This window comes from Glycine soja, chromosome 17, assembly GCF_004193775.1.
Source record: "Glycine soja cultivar W05 chromosome 17, ASM419377v2, whole genome shotgun sequence".
Taxonomy (NCBI): domain Eukaryota; kingdom Viridiplantae; phylum Streptophyta; class Magnoliopsida; order Fabales; family Fabaceae; genus Glycine; species Glycine soja.
Genome location: NC_041018.1, coordinates 5,169,970 through 5,193,866, shown reverse-complemented (window position 1 = coordinate 5,193,866; position 23,897 = coordinate 5,169,970). Strand labels below are relative to the sequence as shown.

Sequence of the window (23,897 nt, the reverse complement as noted above, 5' to 3'; positions counted from 1 at the left end):
TTCTATTTAAAAAATTATATACTCTGATGTAATACTACTCTCTGTTTTCATATATTGATACTACTACTTTATAAAAATAAAAATATTTTTTAGGGGAATAATAAAAATATTAGAGATTAGAGAATGATGCATTAATATTTGCATTTTATAAGGTATCGAATATTTAGTGCTTCATGATTCTTATAACAAGATAATTTATGATAGAGAAAGCTCAATCTTGAGCTCACAAACACTTAATATTAAATAAACCTCGATTAAAAATACGTAGCTGATCTATAAAAATTACGTAATTATTCAATGATAATAATAAAAATATAAATCTGTTCCTAGATTCTCAACGGATAGTGATGTTTGTGTATTTATTCACCGACTAATCTCGAGTGCAGTTCAACTTTAATTTATAAAAGCTAGAAATCTAAAGTCTGATATAGGAGGATTCTTCGAAATTTTTTGAAAATGAAAAACTCAGAGGACGTTTGGTATAGGATGACTCGTAAGTTTTCTGAAAATTTTAGGTTGAAAATGTTTGTTTTTCATATTTGATTTTTTTTTAAAATATAACAAAAATATTTTTTAAACGTTTTTCCTATACAAAATTATTTCCACGAGGGTGGTTGAATCTAACTTTTTTTTAGTTAAAAAAATTATTATGATAAAAATATCATTATTTTTATTAGATATTTTTTTTTATCGGGAATTAGATAATTTATATAATATTTTTTTTACATGTTAATTTTTTATTTCCAGAAAACCTTACATAAATAATTATAAGAATGTTAGGAGTGATTAAACTATTTTTTGTGATTTTTATTATTTATAATTCTCAATATTTATGAGAATCAAGATTTTTATCACCGCTATCATTACTTACACTAATAATATTATTGTTATTCTCATAATTATCATTATTACATTGTCATAATCATCATTGTTATTATTATTATGATTGCTAATTAATTTGTTGTCAATATTATCATTATATTGTTGTTCCTAACATATAAACACACTTTTAAATTAATTTTAATAGGATAGATAACTTTCAAACAAAATTTATCACATAACTATTAGAGAAAAATAAATAAACTAATTTTTTAAAAGATGATAATTGTCTAAAGTTATCTCATCACCTAAGGAAATTTATGTTTCTTTAATCCAAATTCATATTTACTTTTTTAAAGTTTCAACCAAGGATAAATTTGAAAGCATCATTAATTTTTTTTAAGTATAGCTATATTGGAATATTGATGAAGAGTCCTTTTTTTTATATTTGTTTTTGTATTTAAGTCAGTAGCTTTTTGAAAAAATGGAACCGTTTCCCACTTCATTTATTCTCACACTGCAAGCTATAAGAAGAAAAAAAATAGGGAACGAAAGATTCCGTGGGCCGTGAGGAACGAGTACACCGTGGGCACTGGGCACTCCTGTCACGGCATGCATGGGACGGATGGTGTTTAAGTACAAAATGAATCATCTTCTTCTTTATTAATCGAACGGCTTAAACAGAATCTCCTCTCACTGTACTCACTAGAGTAGAGCACATATGATTTATCCCATATTCATCAGGTGCTCTACACAGCGACAACCTTACCATAAATCCATAATGGACCCCTATCTCAATCCATATGATGTCACATGGTCCTATGTTGCATTTCATTTTTCAGAAAATAATATAAGTATATTATATATGTTCTGGGGTACGGCACCCTAGGCTGCATCCCAATTAAATGCTTCAATTAGAATAATAAAATACATTTATAAAACATCCTAATCCCAAACAATTAGGCAGGGGAATCCCTTTTTTGATATCATTATTCCACGTTAAATTCTTAATTGCCAAGGGGCAAATCACAAGGTTCCCAAGTCGGAAATCTCCATATCCAAATTGAATTTACAATTCCTATATGCGCTTAAACGAAAGTAAAATATCTAAAGCCTAATTCGAGGCATTTTGCTTTATGTTTATCTAAAGATCATGTATAAACTTTATCAGACTACAATAACCCAATATCGTGAATCATGCATGCATTTGTACGTTATTTATAATTAGAATGAGGTCACACAGTTACATGTCCTTTTACAACTTTTTCATCATATAAATTCGAACAGAAGAGGAAACCGATACACAGTATTAATAACTCATTTAAAGTATTATTCTTGCAGCCTTTTCAGGTTTTTTTTATCTCTCTTCATTAATTTCATTTTTTATTTTTATTTTTGGTTACATTTTTTTTTTATAATGATAGAATAATAAATATCCATATGGCAGCACTTGATTTCTTTTCTTTTCTTCTTTATTTTTGTGTTTGTTTGTTGCGAAACATGCAAGAGGATCATATTCTCTTCTTGTGAAATTGACATGGCCAGTTCACCCATGAGTGCGCGATGATAATCCTATCCTCTACGGGAAAACCAAAAAAGAAAAAAGAAAAAAAAAAAAAAAGAGAAACTGAGAAAAGTAGACCCCACACTCTGGTACTTCCTACTAAAGAAAAATGACGACACTAATCACCTATCTCCCCATAATGAAAACCTCTCTATAAATACCTTTCCACCCCACCATCACCTCTCAACCCAATTAATCTTTGTTTTCAATTCCTTATCTCAATAATTCTCTTTCTCCTTCTTCTATAACTCTCCTCTGTTTACTCTGTTTTTTTTCACAAAACAACATGGCTGCATACAGAGAACCCATGAACATGAACATGAGCGACAGAGCCCCGGTTTCTCCGCAGCAACCACACTCGCCGTGGCATTCTCCGGTTCCGTACCTTTTCGGTGGTTTAGCAGCGATGTTGGGTCTCATAGCCTTCGCTCTGTTGATCCTTGCATGTTCCTATTGGAAGCTCTCCGGGTACCTCGAAGGGAACGGGGAAACAGAACCGGACCTGGAAGCTGGCGAAACGGAACAGGACCAGAAACCTGCGAAACCGTACGAGGAGAAGATCTTGGTGATCATGGCCGGGCAAGAGAAGCCAACATTCTTGGCAACTCCGAGCGTGTCTTCGAGTTGCAGCACTAGCAGGACCTCTTCGTTCGGCGACAACACTAGCACATGCACCTGCGAGGAGAACCGAAAATCGCTTGAAATGGCCGTCAAAGAGGGAAGCGCTGCCGGGACTGGGACCACCGAAACCGCACACACCTCATCAGATCAGAACCTTTGAAACATAGTCACATGTTGGGGGTTTTGTTTTGTAGTTAGGTTGCTTTCGTGAAAAAGCAAAGCTCGTGACACCTGGGTGTCTCTCTAGGTTGCATGTTCAACAATTGGTGCTGATATGGGGATTCTCTTCTCTTCTCTTCTCTTTTTATTTTTTCTTTTTTCTTTTTCCTTCTTCTTCTTCTCTTTCGATTCTCGTCTATACATTATTTCGGGAATGTAAATTCTTTGAGGTGGAATTGAGACATTTGCTGTTTCACAAATCACAATTTTGGTTTTTTTGTTTTTTCTTCCTTTTTAGATGAGATTTATAATTTTACTAATTTGACACTCTGAGTGGTTTTTCTGAATTGATTTTAAGACGTGGAAGGTGGTAGATGTTGTGGTGTGGAATTGAGGAGAAGGTAACGAGTGCAAGCGAAGCGAGGGTGGGAAAGTGGTTTTATTATTTATGTGTGATGTGTCTGATGCGGCGAGAAGAAGCTGTGAATCAATCAATGCAGTGGCTGCACTGCTCCTCGTGCCACTCGCCTAATTAGCTTCAGTTTAGTTCCTTCCTTTTGGAGTATTACTCGTATTCTCTTTTTTTGGGTTTTTCTGTTTCTGCTGACGACATGCATTCTCAATTCCTGGGATGAAAACGGCCCCTGGAAATGCTCAAACGGCCCCTAGAAATAGAATCATGGTTTTGGCTTGGTTTCATTGTTTCAACTTGCATTCCAAGCAAACGTTTTACATAAGTTACTCGTCCCTGCCCCTGCATCTGAAAGGGTTTTATTTTATTATGTTCTAGAATTTTCAAGTACTGCAGTTTTATTTAAAAAATACAGTATTCTAATCAAATACCTACATTCTAATATATTGTTTTTATATAAAATACAGAACAAGTGAAGCATTTTTCTTTCATTCATTTTAATACATTCTTTATTAACTGCTTGTAGTATGAATATAATGTGTCAATGTGGTATGAATATTCTGGTAATGAAATATATTTTCTTCTTAATTTTACTTGACTGCTTTACTTGTTGCAAGGTCTAGAATAACCTTTTCATTGGGGTCCTTTTATTGATTGATGTTCATTGAAGTAGTGGGGTAAGGGTGACGGTATTGTGGGTTTAATGTATGTCCATAGTGTGTCTCCAAAATCATGATAAACACTGCAGAATGGTTGGTATCGGTACTTGTGAATGTGAAGTATATCAAGTAGTATTATTCGTACAACATTTTTTTTTTCTATTTTCTTATTATTTTTCATTTTTTCTGTTTATATAACCTAAAAAATAATGTACGTTTTAACGTTTTCCATTCTATTTATAGCACTGCAAAGTATAAAAGAAAAAATTGCCTCTGAAAGTATTTTTTAACCCCTATTTTCATCCCTTTAAGATAAGATGAATTTCTTTTCAATTTTTTTTTATCAATACTTCTGTTATATTTGAGTGTATATATATATATATATATATATATATATATATATATATATACACACAAAGCCGTGCAGTTATGCTTTTTTTTTTTCCAGTGTGTGATGCTCTACGATGAATTAACATGTAGACTATTTCTTTGGTTAAATAGTTTGATTAGGACAGGAAACATTTAATCATATCTTTTTTTTTTAATCATGTAATGATATCTGGGGGCTTTATATATTGACAGGAGAAATAATCTAAATAAATGTAATAGTACTATAATAGAAATGGGTGTTTTGTATATTAAAAACACTGTTATACATGATTATCTTCTTTATAACAATTACCACACCCCATATAATAATAAAGAATTATATTATTTAAATTAATTATTTTACAGCACGTTCAATTTGCTGTCTGGTTTTAATCACATCTTGTTATTTTACTACATATTTATTTTTATTTCTTTTTATCTCTCAATTTCGTATAAAATGTTGCACAAAATTAATTTAAACCAACATTTTTCAATAAAAGAAATCTCTATGCAGTGCAGGTCATACAATTTTATTTGTATAATTAAAGATTTAAAGTAATTAATACTGATATTGATATGGGGGGACTAAGTGACAAACACAAATGCGTGGTACTCATATATTCCATTAAAAAAAAAAGATAATGGTAAAGTGTGGGGAGAAAAATATATAAGAAACATAATCCTTTTAATTCTTGTAGTTTTTCGACCAAAGCAAAAAGAAAATATAAAGGAATCTCTGTACAATAATGCGGAATAGTTGAGCTTGAGTCCATTCTTTCCTCTTTCCCTTGAGCAAATCTAATACTTGCCAAGTGTATGTAGGCACTTTTTCTGCCTCAGTTTCGTTAAAGCAACACCATAGACAAAAAAAAAAAATTAGTGTTAATTATGTTACAAGCTAGTCTTAAAAAAATGTTATTAGCTAGCAATACTCTTGCATATTCACGAAAAGAAAAAAGATGATGACAGCTTCCATTGTTGTTTGACTTGAGCTTCTATACTTTTTCACATTGAAAATGCGTACTCAATTGCATAGTATAGCGCACCATATGCCTTTAAGGGTAGACCTTGATGTAATCGTTCACCAAAAATGCTGTTCATCTACCATCTTCATGGTCTAAATCATGCACAGGCTATTTCTTGAAAATATATGACTTAAATATATTTTAAATTCTTAATAAATAATTAAATTTTGTTTTGCATTTTTAATAATTTTTATTATTTTAAGTTTCAGGTATGTTAAAAAATTTATTTTGAGTTTTTATGATCAATAAGTAATGACGTGATACTATCATCTTAATCCTAATCATTTATAATGTTAATAATATCAATTTATAAAATGACACATTATCACTTAAGATAATAATAGAAACTTAAAATAAAAAATTTAATATATTAAAAATTCAAGACAATAAAAAAAATTATCAAAAACTCGTAACAAAATTTAATCATTGTGGATTGTGTAAAATATATTTATAATTATAAGCGACCGAGTTATCCTTTGTATCAAAAGTAAAACCATTACTAAACTTCTCCGATTCATCTTGCGGTTTACACTGGTCGCATGATGTTCAAGAACTCTACGAAATTGAAATTAAAGCCAATACGAATATGCACCAGACGATAGCAAAGATATGTTCCGTGTATTGTTAAATTAGGTTCCACGATAGGAAAACACACGGACGCATAAAACAAAATGCTTGATAGTTGACAAATGATTGCTGTTGCCATATTTTGTTAACTCTATTGCTCTAGAAATTGGATTCAGGGAAAGGAAAATGCCAATTTAAAGTGATGTGGGCGTCTCTAAAATAGAAGAGCTAATCTTGAAATTAATATCGTAAGGCTCATTGATTGAGACACGAGAAATGCTAACAATATTATAAAGTACGTCCATTTCTCGAACCAAGCAAAAACTTTCAGTAACATTTTTCCTCGTTTACAACATTTTTTTTAAGAAACTCTTTTACAAATTACGTAATTAAGGAAATTTGTCTTTTTTTTATTTGTTAGGACAATTAATCTTGATTAGAGAATCTACTTGATCATTTTTAATAAAAAAAAATTCAATTACTTTTTTTTAATATTTTTTTTCATTTACAAGAGTTAAATTTAAAATTTAATTTAAGTAAATTGATATGATTCAGATCAATGATTTATTAATAATTTTTTTTCTTTAATTCAAAACTTTTTTTTTTCATTTTGGATATTTTACACTTTGCCCCTTTCTCCCTATTGTATTCGGTGTATGATGAAATTCTTCAATGGGCTCCACTTTTACCTTCAAATAGATGCTACATAATTGGATTTCTCCTCTTTGGAAACGAGGGCGAGTTTGTTGCAGATTTTGGCTGGCTCTGTTTTCCATAGTTGACACCGTGTCAGCCTCCCTCATCTCTTTTCATGTGTTAAAAAATATAGTATAATGCTTAATTTTTTAATGATTCAGTCATTGAAGATAGGTTGAGAGAGAAAAGTAAGTTTTTCATTGATTTTGAAAAGTGGTTTTGGAATTTGAATTTGTTTTTGAAAAATAAAATTGAGGGAAAAGGTGAAAGGGTCATATATACCTACCGATGATGAAAAAAATTAAGAAGATAATTATCTTTTTTTTCTATATGTATAAAATTGTTGTTTTAAGAATTAGGATGAAAGAAGCAAAACTTTATAACAGGAAGTAACATCTATTATTATGATAATGACAATGTGCAACTAATTAGGATAAATATGGTCCTATGCGGTTAGCTGGTCTAGCTTGTATCGTCTTCAAATCGAATAACGCTCATTGTCGTCGTTAAGGCTCTTTATTGACATTGATGCAACGAAATTGTCTGTATTAATAAATCTTTGCATTATTAAAGGAAGCCATATATATGGTATCAATAGAAAGAAAACAAAAATTGCATATCAAAAAAAAGAAAGAAAACGAAAATTGAAGAATATCATATTGCTGTATATACTATATAGAGCTAGCGTAAAAGTCATAGAGGGTAAAATTTAGTAAGCTAGAAATCAATATTGATATGTACAGGCCACAGGCAACCTTGTCTGTTTTTCCCACTCTCTTTATCTATAATGATGTCGTTATGTAACTATTAATTTCATTTACTCGTAATTCTATATAGTCATATCCATGCATGTAATTGAGCATGATCATTTTTCCTCATTCATCAATGTTGGTTAATATATGATTGGTCAATATATATTTATGAGGGGGGGCACCAACTTCCTCCCACAATAGCAAAATGTGACAAAAAGCAGCTATATTTGCATACGCCTGAACAGCTCAATGCAAAAATGCGATTACAGTAACCTCCATTAGGGTCAGAACCCCACCTATTCACTCTAATTTGGGCCAACATAGTGCTACTAATCATGGTATGTCTCGCATCCTCCATGGGAAGACCTACTTCAGAATAATTAACTTTCATATTCATATAACACGAACTCAATTTCATTCTTTGACAATGTTAAATAATTGAAGAGAGATTACAATATTACATCAACGTTCAAATATATCATAAAGAAATAAATCGCTTGGTTATGATGTCCGGAGATTATTGTGGGGGTGACGGTTGTTTGTAAAGAGAAATTAAAATTTGTGGATTCAACGAGGATGAGGGTGCCAAAAATTTTGAGTTGCCCATTAGCTACTTGACGTCAAATCAAAACATTCCCAAATATAAATCATGACAACAGACAGTGGTAGCCAAGACTTGAACTTTGCGCACGTTTATTTTTTCCCTACCACGAGAGAAGAGTCACAACTCTTTGGGGGCCTGTGTATGTATATGGGTAGATAAGGCCCGTGTCAAAGATTAAATAACTGGCTTCTGACCTTAATTAAAGGGATTGAGCTATTTATTACTATTTAAACATAAAGATGAATTAAACGGAGCTTTAGATCAAGTCAAGGTTACTTCAACAGTAAAATTAATAATTAAAAAAAATACGAGTCACCAAAGGGTCACATAGTTGTTTGGCTTAGATTTTCTTTTGAGTATATGAAACATGTTGGGATTGAGTTATTTTTTTTCAATCACAGTAACTCTTTTCATGAAATTTCAAGTTATTTGTATTAGTTTCAATTTTTTTTGGCTGATTATAAGAATAATCATCTTTCCAGAGAATAGCACAAGTAAATCTAAAAACTTTTCACTCCTCTCCAAAAGTGTGATTGGAGAGAATTGTATTAAGCACTTATCGCGAATTGAGCCAAGGATCATTTCATATCATATATATAACACTTCTACTATAATTATGGCATATCATTTTTTGTCTAAATTTTTATCTTTAATTTTTCTTCATTTATTTTTTATTATATCGTGTTTCTTTCATGTGTATTGTTCTTGACTTTTCATACTTTTTAACTTGTCGATTTTATGTTTTTTTAGATAATCTTGCATTCCATTCATGCATATTACACATACTTTATTATATTTGTAACCTTTCCTATTTTTTTAATATTTTTTTTACAAAATTAACAACTGAAAGTTCATTAATTCTTAATGAATACAAATACACAGATTTTACATATATTAATCTTAAATTGAGAAAAAAATATAGATTAGATAATTAAAATAATTACTAGTTTAACTTTCTTAGATATATTAAGACGTAGGATTAATAGAAGAGATACCTCAAGGTCTCATAAGAGATAACAAATACTTTAATTAACTTTCTTAAAATAAACTTGTCCAAAAAATCAAATGTTTAAGCACAAATAATTAATGTGTTAAAGTTGACGTTGAATCATTTAGATATAATTTAAGTTTGATTCTTAATAAAAATAATTTTTTATCAAATTTTATTTACCTTTTCATCAAATTTTAGATTAATCAAGATTTATTCTTTCTGATAGAGCGGAGGTAAAAAAAAAGTATATCAAAAAATACATAATCAGTGATTATTTTTTGGGATCCAAAGATACCATGGGGCTTGAAAAAGTTTTCAGCCCATTCTGATATGCGGAATGTTTTCATTTAGTTTGTCTTTAGATTCAGACAGGTGTTCAAATGGGTCTAGGGAGCAAAAAAGATTTTTTTATTTGGAAAACAAAATGCAAAAACCCTCATGTTCACCAATTTATAGCCATGGCATGGGACCTCACACTCGCACAAACCCCACGGATTGAGTGAGAGTCTTGGAGAATGTAGGACTGCTCAACACAAATCTCCTCACCATCATAAAACTCTTGGCCTGAGGGTTGGATGTATAGAGCTTATTTAATAGCTCGAAAGTGAGCCTCTTGGTCCAAAATGGTGACAAATGCTTAATAGCCGATAGGATCTGTTAACAAAAATAATTTGGGTTAACTGTTGAATATTCGGAAGGATTACTTTCTAGTATATCGTTTGGAATTTGGAATGGGATGACTTTAATCGTTTTATAAATTTTGAAAATCAGCGACAGAGATACCAAAGAAAGTTTTTTCCGCAAACATGTAAAAGAGGAAATTAGTCCAATAAACATACAAATATAACCATATCAAGTTTGAATGTCATTTAGTAATGTAGATAGATCACCCGAGTTGACTAATATTTTAATTTGTGCCGCATACACCTTCAAGTTGAAAAAAATCTAAATTTAAAATCAACGAGAACTTGCATTTCGTCCAATTGGTATGTTAACACGAGTCTGTTTTTCTTCTTCTTCTTCTTTTTCTTTTTTTCTTCCAAATTTGCCAAGAAGGAACTTGAGGTCAAATATCAAAGCTTACAACTTCGTATGACATCGAGCTTCAAAATTTCTTTTAACAAACGTGAAAAAAGGTTCTCGTATGACTACGCATGTGAAAATTCTCAATTAGCGAAAAAAAAAGGGTGCGATCTTAAAGTAATAAAATTAACAACTGTAGTCATTCGTATACTTGTATATCCCAAGCAAATTGAATCAGTGATCCTGCCTCACATAAATGTTCGAAACCAAACTCTGAAATATATCATAAATCCTTTAGTTGACTTTACTTATACATATGTAACAAGAATTGTATAAAACATGAAACCAACGTATACATGCATCTGAACCAAAAAAAACGTATACATGCATAACTTTTAATTCGTTCCTAAAGAGAAGAAGAAAAAAAAGATAGTTTAGTGGAATTAACTCCCTGTAGACAATAATACTCTTGAGGCTTGACCAATTCGAGGACAACGGCTCAAGAAGGAATCTTAAGGGCATATTATCTTTGTTAGAATTAGTCAATTACACCTATATATATATATATATATATATATATATATATTTGCATATCTATGATTTTAAAAAGTACCTAATAGTATAATACATGTTGCAACCCCTTTATTATAGTTGTTGAAGCAAACTTAATATGAAAAGTTGGGTTAGCCGGCCAAAGTCGTTCGGCCGGCATTAATTACATGTGTGATTTGAGAGGACCAAAACCACTGTTGTATACTTTAAAAGAAAAAAATTCATTTGGACACAAGCTCCTTAAGTTGAGCACTTCATTATTCCGTAACAGTGTGCCAATTATGGGATCCTCCTTCAGTTGCTGCGGCTCAGAGAGGGTCGAAGAAGTGTATGTAAAATTACGTTTCTCCATTTCTATTTTGTGAATTTCAATGTTAGTTATGTGAATTAATTATTAGCTCTCATAGTAGTAGTTGTTGGCATGATCATCAATCTTTACCTAGCCATCAAAATTGTGCATGTAATTTTGTATAGGCCAACATCATTTGGCGTAGTTCACAATTCATGGAGAATATTCACATACAAGGAGTTGCACGCGGCTACCAACGGATTCAGTGATGATAATAAGCTTGGTGAAGGTGGTTTTGGAAGTGTCTATTGGGGAAGGACTAGTGATGGTCTTCAGGTAAAAATAGAAATCCTAGCTAGCATTCATTATTGGGATTGTCAATGACATATAGTGTAAATTTCAGTCTCAATCTCTTTGACACTTTCCCATTAGTCTTACATATGGCTAACTCTTAATGGCAGATAGCGGTGAAGAAACTGAAAGCAATGAACTCAAAGGCAGAGATGGAATTTGCTGTGGAAGTTGAAGTTCTTGGAAGGGTTAGGCACAATAATTTGCTGGGTCTTAGGGGCTATTGTGTTGGGGATGATCAACGGCTCATAGTCTATGATTACATGCCAAATCTCAGCTTGCTTTCTCATCTCCATGGCCAGTTTGCTGTTGATGTTCAACTCAACTGGCAAAGGAGAATGAAGATTGCAATTGGCTCTGCGGAAGGTCTTCTGTAAGCTTCCACCACACTCATTCAACCATTATATTGGCTAGAATTAGTTTTTACTAGAAGTATGATGTATCAATAATATATAATGATGAAATGATCTATTGGTATGATGCATCATACTATTATTAGTATAAATTCAAAAGGATTAAATATATATTTAGTTTGTGTAAATTAATAATTAAGAGATATTTTATATTTAAGGCATGCTTGGTAGGAGTAAGAATACATGAGAATGAAGATACCGTCTATTCAAACATACTTTCTATTATGTGCTCTAACCTTAATTGTCACTTTTCACCGTTGAATTTTTGAAATAGTACATTATTGTAAAGGATATGAGCATATGACTTATTTTCCACGAATGACTACAAAATTGACTTTACATTTGAAATCCTACATCTAGTAGCATAAATAGCTTGTATTTTATGGCAAATTAAGAATCTGAGTCTAGCTATGCCTCTTTAAAAAAAAAAAAAAAAAGCTTTGGCTCTTTCAAATTTTAAAATTGGATGTTGTTGCTAGGTACTTGCACCGTGAGGTGACACCCCACATTATCCACAGGGACATTAAAGCAAGTAATGTGCTTCTGAATTCAGACTTTGAGCCTCTAGTTGCGGATTTTGGGTTTGCAAAGCTAATCCCAGAAGGAGTTAGTCACATGACCACACGTGTGAAGGGTACATTGGGATATTTGGCACCCGAATATGCCATGTGGGGAAAAGTCTCCGAAAGCTGTGATGTCTATAGCTTTGGAATTCTTCTCTTAGAACTTGTAACCGGTAGAAAACCCATAGAGAAGCTCACGGGTGGGCTTAAGAGGACAATAACTGAATGGGCCGAGCCCCTAATAACCAACGGAAGGTTCAAGGACCTTGTTGATCCAAAACTCAGAGGGAATTTTGACGAAAACCAAGTCAAGCAAACAGTCAATGTGGCAGCTCTTTGTGTCCAAAGTGAGCCTGAGAAACGACCCAATATGAAGCAAGTGGTTAACCTTTTGAAAGGGTATGAATCTGAAGAGAAGAAGGTCACTACCATGAGGATAGATAGTGTCAAGTATAATGAAGAATTATTGGCACTTGATCAATCTAGTGATGATGATCATGATGATGCAACCGCTAGCTTTGGTGTTTTTAGTGCCATTGAAATCCAAAAGATGAAGGATCCATACAAGCAAAGTGATAACAAGATTATGGGCTAAGTCCAAAGAATATATATAATATGAACTTATTCATTGTGTGAAGTCTTTTTTATCTATTGGTATTTGATAATGTAATCAACTTTCAACTTCTAAGTATAATTTTCCCATAATGATTAATTATTCATCTTATGCTTTTAATCACCGCGGTGTACAAGGCTAGGCCATCGAAGTTGCTGTCTTAGATCTCTAATTTTTTTTTAATTGTTTGCTTTATATTTAACTATATCATATTACATGTAAATTTTGGAGGGAAATTTTTTTCATATACATTTTGTTAATTTACTTATATTCTTGAAAAATGATATAATATCAATTTAAATTTTCACATGTTGGAAGCTATTTGTTAATAAGAAGTAATAGAAGACTAAAAAATTAATCCAATTTATCTTTCCATCACCTTTGCGTGCAATTTTGTGTGCGCGTTCATGCGAATTTTGTGAATGCATGTTTTTTTATACATACGTGTAATGTGGTGTGTGTGATTTTGTTTTGTGGGTGTGCTACCTATGTCTTGTTCAATTCAATGTATAAAGAAGCACATTAATGTTTAAAATAATTGCTTGTGACTTATAGATTTGAAAAACATTCTTCACCCATGAAAGTTGTTACCGCTACAAAAAGTTTTTTTTAATTAAATAATTTTTTTATCTAAAATAGATAATATTATAAGTCTTTTTTAGAGAAGATAATATTATAAGATAAAATCAAATGAAATAATAATTGTATTTACTAAGAGTAAAATAATAGAAGTGCTCGATTATAAAATTTTAATAAATAATTTTGAAATAAAAAAACTAGGAGATTAATACATTTATATAATATCAAGTCTCTTTAAAAATGACACCTAAGATCCCAAAATTCTTATACTCAGATGTATTTTAAGACTAATTCTCTTTTTATAGAATCTTTCATGAAATTGATTTTCCTCAATCCTCCTTCACGGGACAAAAAAATATCAAAATGTCTTAAATTCTTATCACATAATATCTCATATCATGAATTTGATAATTTCATTTACATAATTGTTAGGATACATAATTCTGACTAATGTCCTTATAATTTCGAATAGAGTAACAATGGCAACAGTTGAATTGTAGTTTGATGTTTGAAATGAAGATGTGTTAACGAATTTGAATAGTAAATCTTTTTGTTTGTCTAATGAGTGAATACCTAATAATTAGAATTAACAATGAATTAAGGATATAAAAAAAATTAATCCTTGATAAGTTTAAAAATTAGTTATTATTTTTTATAATTAAGATAAAGAAAAAAATCAATTTATTGCTTATATATAGTACAGTAGTTAGTATGCAGTGTTGTTAAATCATCAAAAGATTAACTTTGTTACAAATTTCTTTTCGCGTTTGGGATCCACACGCACATTAGTACATTGCAGTGTCGCTTCAAAAAATTGAGCAACAAATAACGCAATTTTATGTGGAGTATAAAATATTGTGACTACTACGATGTAAAGTCCACTTTTCTTTTTTGTTTTGGTAGCAACCCCGATTATCTCTATATAGACAGAATAGCATCACATGTTCCACTTTTCAGTATTTTATACTTCTGAGTTGTAAAATCAGCATTATTATTTAACGAATCTTGAAGTGAAAGTCGCACATGCTTATTCAGAAGAGGCGATTCTTATTCAGAAATAGCAATAATTGGATTTACAATGACCTTATCTTCCTTGGAAGGGAGAAAATTATAAAAGGAATCCATGCTTCCATAGCACACTACAAGGCCATCTGTTTAGAAAATTTTCAATTCTATATTTTTCCAAGTTAATGAGAATATCCTTATGAGCCCCAACTATTATATTTGTCATAGATTTTCGGCTCATCCTGCTATTGCTACAATTCGTTGTATTATATCCACCAGGGTACTTTATGACCCTCTAAATTATGTTGTGCATGACAAAAATAATGAAGACTATGTGCCATCCTCACAAAGTTAGATAGTGAAATAGGGGAAATGTTGCCACTTCATCCATCAGAAAAGAGAGGACAGTTAGTGTCCTCTCAAAGTTTCATTGATGTTAAAGTGATGAGTGAAGCTCTACTTTTTTGGGGAGTGGCAAATAGATCAATAGCCTTTCCTACCAAATGGAAGTAAAAAACCAAAAAACAAGAAGAAAAGGTACCTTTGTTTACTAAATTTGAAGGGGAGCTTCATTTTTGGCTTACATAGCAAGATAAATCAAATACGTGTCCACCAACTTTTCTTATACCCCAAAGCAACCAACTACAACACTTAATTGTCACCAGAGAGAGAGAGAGAAATAGAGTCTAATCAGTTTTCCTATTACCACTCTTAAAGGATGGCTTTTTATTTATGCTTCTCCAACAAGAAATTGGACATGAGGTTGGCCGTTGGCCTCACAGCCCTAACTGAATTTAATCATGCTCTTCCTTTCACTACTTATTCAGTAATTTTAAGCCGAAAATGCATTCATTCATCCGTGTGTGACAAGAACTAGCAGAGTAAATAATTCCATTTCTCTGCACACACTCACAACAGTGACTGAACCTGTTGGCCAATTTTCATTTGAAAATGGTACTTCCCTCCCCTGCCAAAATACTAGTTGGCCTCTCCTTAGACCCAGATGACAACAAGGAGCTTCTCTCATGGGCAATAAGAGTTTTAGCCAATCCAAATGACACCATTGTGGCTGTGCATGTTCTTGGTTAGTCACTATGTTCTACCGAAATTGAAAATTTTCAACCATTTAGCCTTTTATTAGTTATTACTTAGTGCTTACTACCTGCATTATCACTTATTGAATGGTGTTTTGATAAAGTTCACTAAACTTAAGATTCTAATATTAATGATTGACAATTTGACATAGATTAAACCATCTATCTGTTCATACTGTGAACGGTTAGTGTTGTAATGGCCTGCAAGTTTTTTAAATTACAGTTGTTGCGGACAAGAAGAAGCGTGTCTCGGTCAGAAGAAGGCAATCACAACTTAGGCAGGCAAAAGCTTATGTTATATCTGTGCTTGGAGAATTTGTACAATGCTGTTGGTCTAAGCAGGTAATTCACCAGGATTAAATATAAGATTATAAAATGTCCCTATCTATAAAAGCAGCAATTTTTTTTTTTTTATATTCTCAGACAACGGTTAGACTACAACATGCTAGCTACTAAAGTCTAAATGCTCATGAAAACATCATTATCAGGTTAATTTAGAGGCCAGGGTAGCACTCAATTCCTCAGTTGGTGAAGGTTTAGTGGAGGAAGCCAAGTCCATCAGTGCTGACTATCTTCTTATCCGTGGCTCGAGAAACCGAACAAATAAGTATGAACTGAGTGATGTAATAAGTAATAAAAGTTATTTATTTTCTTTATGAAGATCATGCATGACAAACCTGATTTTTTTTTTCTTCTTAGAATTGGAACTTCTAAAGGAATTACCAAGTATTGCTTTGAGCATGCACATGATGGGTGTACAATGGTCTCAGTTGGGAGACTTACAAAGGCAAATCAAAGTGCCAATTCAAACTCAACACGTTTTCAAGGTAATTCAGTTCTCAGAAATAATGTAACAAAATACAAATTACAATGGATAACCAGTCCCTTAAATAAGAGATACCTTGTATCTTTTCACTAGCAGATAAAAGACAACCAAGTTCAAGATGGTTTAAGAAGGATAACCAATATGGCAAGGGTACCTCCCCTGTTCTAAAGGATTATATATCAGGAAGCAAGGCTCAGAACCGTTCACCAAGAACAGTACTAAATGGTCTAGAGGGACAATCGAACAGCACTGAAGATGATACCTTCAGCACTAGGGTCTCAAGCACCACGTATACCCCATCGTCATCGGATTCTAAGAGGCGATCCAAGATAAGAAAACCACAGTTCTCGTTCAGGTTCATAGCCTCATTCCTTGCTTCACCATTTAGAAGCAAAAACTTTAGCATATCCAAAAATGAAAAGCGTCAGCCTTTGTTGAAGTGCTTCAGCTATGAACAGATATCCAATGCTACCAAAGACTTCCACCGAGGTATGTTAGTTTTTTTGAACTAAACTTGGATACATTTTCTCAAGTATCTTTAAAATTTTGTTATTCTCTAATCAGAATTAGACTGTCTCTTCAATAATGTGTGTTATCCTTTAATGCAACCCTTTATTGAATGAACAGCAAAGATGATAGTTCAATTCTGATAGGAGCAACACTTACATCACTTAGGAAATTTTATCTAAGTTTTTTCTTCTTTTTTTTTAATTATTTGTGGGCTCTGGAAGCTATTTTAAGCTACTAGGAAACATTGTAATAAGAGTCCTAATTTCTTTTTCATTTTTTTTAAACAACAGATAATTTGGTTGGACGAGGTGGGTACTCGGAAGTATACAAAGGTGATCTTTCAGATGGACGAAGCATTGCTGTGAAGAGGTTGGCCAAGGACAACAAGGATCCTAACAAGGAAAAAGAGTTTCTTATGGAGTTGGGTGTTATTGGACATGTCTGCCATCCCAATACTGCAACTTTAGTGGGCTGCTGCATTGAAAATGGGCTTTATCTGATTCTCAATTACTCTCAAAATGGAAATTTGGCTACTACACTCCATGGTATAAAAGTCTCGTATTCCAATTCCTTATTTTATTTCATTTTTCAGCATGTATTGTTTTTTATGTCATTTGAGAGTAATGCATTGGATTATTATCATTTATCAGGTAAAGCAGGAGATTCACTAGACTGGCCAATCAGATACAAAATTGCCATTGGTGTTGCAAGGGGTCTTCATTATCTTCACAAATGTTGTAAACACCGAATAATTCACCGTGACATTAAAGCCTCTAATGTTCTTCTGGGTCCTGATTATGAACCACAGGTAGAAATAGAATAGTACTCAAATCAAATTCAAACATTTGGAGTTGGTAAAACAATATTGTTTTCACGTGATTCAATTCAATCAACTTACACTTTTACTTTTTGAACGTCTATTTAGATTACCGATTTTGGGCTTGCAAAGTGGCTTCCTAACAAGTGGACCCACCATGCTGTGATCCCCGTAGAGGGCACATTTGGATACTTAGCGCCAGAGTACTTTATGCATGGAATCGTGGATGAGAAAACAGATGTTTTTGCATTTGGAATCCTACTTTTGGAGATTGTAACTGGACGGAGACCTGTTGATTCATCGAAGCAAAACCTTCTCCTATGGGTAATCATACCTTTCATTCCCTTATAGAGTATCACAATTCACAAATGTTGCTGATTAACAAATTAGGAAGAGTATGCACTTAAATTCTTCCTGAAAATTTTAGTAATGCAAATAGAGATGACATTAATCTTTGGTTGGGACACATTTGTCCTGCTGGAAAGGAATAATGTGACCACTTTTGTAGAGATTAGTGTGAGAATTTTATGTTATTAGGGACTAATGTGTCCCATGCTAAATTTACTCCATTTAAGAATTATTACCGAACCATAATCCACTAGAACATACATGTATAAATTGGTTAAGCAAGACATTAATATACTTTTGTAACATATAGGCAAAGCCTCTTATGGAATCAGGGAATATTGCTGAGCTAGCTGATCCAAGAATGGAAGGAAAATATGATGGAGAGCAACTGCATAGGGTAGTTCTAACGGCTTCATACTGTGTGAGACAAACTGCCACGTGGCGTCCCCCAATGAGTGAGGTGAATGAACAATAATAGTCGTATGTTTGAGTTTCTGAGTCTCAACAAGATACACATCACCTAAATGAATCTTCCTTTATTTTCTGTTTTTTCTTCTTTGGTTTTACACAGGTATTAGAGCTGCTAACCAGTGGCCAAGAGAGTGAGATTGGAAAGGGCTGGAGGATCCCAAAGTTCATTTCTGAAGAATTGGATGATTACTCTATGGTTTTCGGATATGATGTACCCTCAGACATATCATTGGAGGATTATTTGTGAGAATGAAATGTTGGGTTCAATTTCAATTTTCTTTCTATACTCTATATATGTTAGGTTTTTGGTAGGAGTGAAGTAATAAGCATTATTAGATCAGAGGTTGGTTCTTTATTTGTGTAACTTATCATATGACTCTTTTTTTGTGTGTTTATTTTGTACACCTCAGTCTAGTCTATCTTTGTTGATTTTTTCTATTTTTTGGAGTTGAAGGGGAGGATTATAATTTTTATGAAGATTTTAGGGAAATATTGTTAATACGAAAGACATTCTTGTCTGTGCCAAGTTGTTTGCATACAAAAATATTATAAAAAAATTAGTTTGTCTTTGTTTTGGTGTATGCTATTTGTTTGGAAAAAAAAAACATTCAGTGGATGTTTGAATAGATTGGCAAATGAAAACAAACCACATAATTTTTGTACAGTTGTCTTTCCTAATAGTGCCAGCATTTCGCTAAATATATATACAGTTGTCATCCTGTTTATAATAAAAACATGATCACGTCTACCTTAGATCTTGTTTTTATGATCGATCAAATGGATAAATGTGTCGTTTTGAAATATATGATTTTTGAAAGAAAAAAAAAACAATTCACAAAAGACAGAATTTTTAGAACGAGAAAACGGGATTTGTTATCGAATACAAACATGCTCTTGGAAGTTATGTCAATTGTTGTTAGGCCATGTAAAAGTATAAGTTAAAAATTTAACTTTCTTACGCATTTTTATTTAATTAATCATAATGTTAGATATGATTTTAAACATAATTCTCTTTATATATTTTTTTCTGTAAAAAATATATAAATTAGAATATTTATTTTAAACGAAAACATTTTTAGAAATTATTTTTAATAAGAATATTTATAAGAGTTTTTTTAGAGATTTTTGTCAGCATCTTATATTTTTTTTAATATATCCTTTTCATATTTAATTTTAAATTAAATTTTAATACCTTTTTAAAAAAATATTAACAATTAAAAATAACATTTTATCACAATAATAGTAATTAAATCTAAAATATAATTTATATTTTAAAAATATTTTTTTATTTTAAATTTAAATTATAATACAATTTATAAATTAAAAAATAATTTTTATTATAAATTTTAGTTATATAAAAGACTTAATTATAAAAATAATCCTCCTATTTTTTCTAATTCACTAAGTCTCCCTACATTTTAATTCATTATTAAAGTTTCTATTTTTTTTAATTGACTATTTGAGTCTTATGACTAAAATTAGAACAAAAATGTTAATTATCACATGTCATTATATAATTGGCCGTTAATATTTTTTTATTAATATTCAACGTTCAAATTTTATTTATGAAGATTCAAATAGTCAATTTGAAAAGAAAAGAAAAGATTCTAATAATGAATTAAAATATAAGAGATCAATTTAATTAGTTGGAAAAAATAAGAGAATTATTTTTACAATTAAGCCTATATAAAATAAATATTGACAATGTAATTTTTTTCCTCCGGTATATTTAATTCGAATTCATGAATATAAACTTTTTTTATATATTTCTTGGGTCATTAGACATCCATTTCTTATTTACGTCCAGTGGTCATTGTATTGGGCTCAACACATAGATAGCTAAAAAAGCTAGCTAAAGCTCAAAAATTAAAGAATAAACGATTTTTGGTTTGCAGCTTTGCACTTTGAGCGAAAATTTTAGATGAAAGTCCATTCGTTATTGGCAACGGTAAGCAAGTTTGGCTTTTATACGTAGCAATAAAAAAATAAGTATCATATATTATATTTAATTAACTGAATTAAATTTTGTCCGTAAGAAAGTTCAAAGTCCTTTATTAATTTATTACAAAAATAAAAGAAGATGTGATTTATTTTCTTTTAAAGACTAATAAAATACTATAACATATTTCTCATCTTTTCATACCTTAGTAGTGTGTTTTGATGAAGCAATTTAATAGGAGAATTTATTTTTTCAAGGAATTTAAAATGATTTATGATAAAATAGTTTGTTTGGATAGAGCATTTGAAAGGAGATTTAATTTTTAGTATTTTTATGAATTATTTTGTTTGATTTTGGAATTTCAAATTCTTTCAAAAAAATATATAATTTGAAATTCTTTTTTTGGAGATGTTTACTCTAACTCATATTTTTGCTCGCGACTTTTTCTCGTTCAACACACTCACAACTATGGGTGACCAAAATTTTTACGGCCGATATCGACATAAGTTATTTTTCAGTGACGTTGGCCGAGGTTTTTTCAGTCAGAATTTTTTTGTATAATGTCAACCAAAACTATTTTTTGCCGATATCGGCTAAGATTTTTTTTTAGATGATGTTGGTTAGGGTTATTTTCTCACTAACGTCGGTCATGAGAAATTTTTGCTAACGTCGGCCAAGGATTTTTTTGGTCATTGTCATTCAGGTTTTTTCAGTTGATGCTGACCAATGATTTTTTTGGTCAACGTTGGCTAGATTTTTTCTACTGACATCGATCATGACTAACTTTTGAGTAGACACCTGTTAGAATTTTTCAGCCGACGTCAATTAGGTTTTTCCAGCCAACATTAGCCAAAGTTATTTTTTAACCAATATCGGCTAGGGTTATTTTTTAGTTGATGTTAACTAGGGTGTTTTGGCTTATGTCAACTAGATTTTTCTAGCCGACGTTGGTAAAAAAATCTAACCAGCATCGGCTGAAAAATAGACTCAACCAACGTTAGCCAAAAAATAATTCTGACTGACGTCAGCTGACAAATATTCTCAACATACTTTGACAAAAAAAATCCTATTTGACGTCGACCGAAAAATAACCTTGGTTGATGCCGGTTTAAAAATATCAATGATTGTGGTCTGGCAAAACAACCCTAGTTAAAATTATCAATATTTTATATTTATAAATTATTAAAAATTGAAAATATCTTTTAATTAATATTTCAAAATTAAATTGTGTTTATGTTCTATAAAGTTTAATATTAAAATTTCATCTATTTAAAATATAAAATTAAAATTTTACATATGGTGAAAATTGAATTGTCCTATCCAAACAAAGAATTTAAAATAGAAAAAATTTGAATTGATTTATCCAAACAAAGCATTTAAAAAATGAAAAAAATTAAAATCAAAACAATTCAAATTTTAGACATTTCAAATTCTTTTAAATTTTGAAATTTTTAATTCAAACACAATGTAGGTGTTTAAAATATGAGAACCGTGTTTCAGTAAGAAGGCAGGCTGTAAACTGACAAAAAGTTTAAGGAACAGAAGTGAATATATTTTTTTTGGAAGGCGGACGGAAGTAAATATATTGACATGTATAAATTAAAATTATGGTTGAACAGATTTTAATTTTATGATTATAAAAATAAAAGAGGATATGTGGTTTATTTTTCCTTTAAAGACTTCTAAAATTCTAGAACAGAGTTCCCGTGCAAAGCATGATGTGCAAAGCAAAAAAAGCTACTCAACAGTTTTTGTATTAGTACAAAAGCAAGATGTGGAAACTCGAAAGAGAGAAAAAAAAAAAGTGTTAAGGGTTAAAGTATATATAATACTAACATGTGTAAGTTAAAATGATGGTTGGACAATTTTTTTTAGATACAGGTTGGACAAATTTTATGACATTATTGATTACTCGAGTGAATATAATATTGTTGCAATCTTAACAATATTTTTAGTAGCATTACAAAGTATTCTTTTTCTCTTGCACACTTCAAATTTGACACTAATAGGTAATCCCATTTCAGGGGAACGAAATTTCAACATTTAATTTTTGTATACAAATTCATCTATATTTTTAATCTGCATTTTTTAAAATCTATTTAAATAATTAACCATATTTTATAATTTTAAGTGCTTTATCTTAATTCAGTTATTTTCTATATTATTTAAATATACGTGAAAAAATGTATAAGATTTTTTTTGTCCACGTATGAGATATTATTTGTCAGTGTACTTATAAATGAAAATAACTTCTGCCAACTTAAGCCCAAGCTAGCAAATAAATAAATAAAAATGCAAGAGAGCATAAAACAAAGAAAAGGAAAGGACCACATCTAGCATCTACCTTAAGTTTGGATTTTAGTTTACCCCTTCTTCACACGGTAACATTGGAAACCGAATTGAAAGCTCAAGGAAATAAATAGCACATAAAGAAGGTTGAAAATGAAGGTGCATCATATTTATCCAAACACAACCCCTTCAATCCTTGTCCCTCAATGGATGTAACTTTCTTACACAATGCCTCAATCCTTACCAAGAAAACAACCATTCTAAATTGAGATCAAACAATTACATGCAATAGGAGGAGACCAATAGACCAAACCCTAACATGTTATGTGTCTTACTAGATTTGTGGAGTCCCAACGCCCGAATCAAGATGTGGATATGTTACATGTTGCTGTCGGGAATTACTTACTATGCATCTCTATTTTGTTTTACATGTTTATAGTATTACAATAATATAAGGGAAAGAAGGTTATGTATTAGAAGTGTAATACACAATTACTCAATTACAATTAATTAACTTTTTAAAATAATTTAAACAATAATTTATGATTATATGATAATATAAAACTATTTTTTTTTTTAGAGTATATAAACATTAAACTGGTGATGTATTGGTGAATGATATCCCAAGCCAAGTGTTGTGTTGACTATGCAAACCGTAACATAACATTGTGGGCTCCTCTATAGTCTATAGTGGGATTGATGATAGACAAAAACTTGAATGGACCACACTGGACAGTGGTGCTGCAACGAGACAAGTTGGGCCACAAGGGGATGGTTTGGACGGGTGGCGCACGTGAAGGGGGTGTGGGCCGGGGCCACCTTGTAGCCCATTTGACAGTGACCCCACGTGAAACAAGTAACCGACACCTTTTCGTCTTCATTGTTCTATCCCATATTCAGATAAAACGCAGCCTGCCACTATCCATATCAGTTTTCAGTTTTCTTCAACAGAAAAAAAAAATAATATATATATATAT

At 31.3% G+C, this 23,897-nt stretch overlaps 3 protein-coding genes across 4 annotated transcripts; all 3 read left to right on the top strand.

Annotated features, from left to right (window-relative positions):
• The first annotated feature begins 2,547 nt into the window (after positions 1-2,547).
• Positions 2,548-3,439, top strand: LOC114392239 (protein GLUTAMINE DUMPER 3-like). The gene has a single exon (XM_028353289.1). It carries the CDS (start codon positions 2,670-2,672, stop codon positions 3,162-3,164), a length of 495 nt encoding a protein of 164 aa, XP_028209090.1. The 5' UTR covers positions 2,548-2,669; the 3' UTR covers positions 3,165-3,439.
• Positions 3,440-10,923: 7,484 nt separating this feature from the next.
• LOC114393039 (PTI1-like tyrosine-protein kinase At3g15890) lies at positions 10,924-13,162 on the top strand. Its single transcript, XM_028354294.1, has 4 exons — positions 10,924-11,141; positions 11,288-11,438; positions 11,564-11,826; positions 12,346-13,162. Exons 1-4 carry the CDS (start codon positions 10,981-10,983, stop codon positions 13,022-13,024), a joined length of 1,254 nt encoding a protein of 417 aa, XP_028210095.1. The 5' UTR covers positions 10,924-10,980; the 3' UTR covers positions 13,025-13,162.
• Positions 13,163-15,483: 2,321 nt separating this feature from the next.
• Positions 15,484-19,267, top strand: LOC114392948 (probable receptor-like serine/threonine-protein kinase At5g57670). Of its 2 annotated transcripts, none has more exons than XM_028354210.1 (10): positions 15,484-15,710; positions 15,944-16,062; positions 16,209-16,327; positions 16,420-16,547; positions 16,640-17,035; positions 17,347-17,601; positions 17,707-17,864; positions 17,982-18,197; positions 18,532-18,681; positions 18,793-19,267. In XM_028354210.1, the coding sequence occupies exons 1-10, from the start codon at positions 15,578-15,580 to the stop codon at positions 18,937-18,939; spliced, it is 1,821 nt and encodes a 606-aa protein (XP_028210011.1). In that variant the 5' UTR covers positions 15,484-15,577; the 3' UTR covers positions 18,940-19,267. The 2 variants fall into 2 exon arrangements, with proteins under 2 accessions (XP_028210011.1, XP_028210012.1); XM_028354211.1 differs by having other exon boundaries at positions 15,485-15,710; positions 16,643-17,035.
• The last annotated feature ends 4,630 nt before the right edge of the window (positions 19,268-23,897 follow it).

Bases quoted from the DNA above. Each gene is read 5' to 3' on its own strand.
- LOC114393039 (XM_028354294.1), top strand. From the start codon at position 10,981: ATGTGTGATTTGAGAGGACCAAAACCACTGTTGTATACTTTAAAAGAA. The intron at 11,142-11,287 runs GTATGTAAAATT...AATTTTGTATAG, and splicing joins TCAGAGAGGGTCGAAGAAGT to GCCAACATCATTTGGCGTAG. The intron at 11,827-12,345 runs GTAAGCTTCCAC...TGTTGTTGCTAG, and splicing joins GGCTCTGCGGAAGGTCTTCT to GTACTTGCACCGTGAGGTGA.
- LOC114392239 (XM_028353289.1), top strand. From the start codon at position 2,670: ATGGCTGCATACAGAGAACCCATGAACATGAACATGAGCGACAGAGCC.
- LOC114392948 (XM_028354210.1), top strand. From the start codon at position 15,578: ATGGTACTTCCCTCCCCTGCCAAAATACTAGTTGGCCTCTCCTTAGAC. The intron at 15,711-15,943 runs GTTAGTCACTAT...TTTAAATTACAG, and splicing joins TGTGGCTGTGCATGTTCTTG to TTGTTGCGGACAAGAAGAAG. The intron at 16,328-16,419 runs GTATGAACTGAG...TTTTCTTCTTAG, and splicing joins TCGAGAAACCGAACAAATAA to AATTGGAACTTCTAAAGGAA.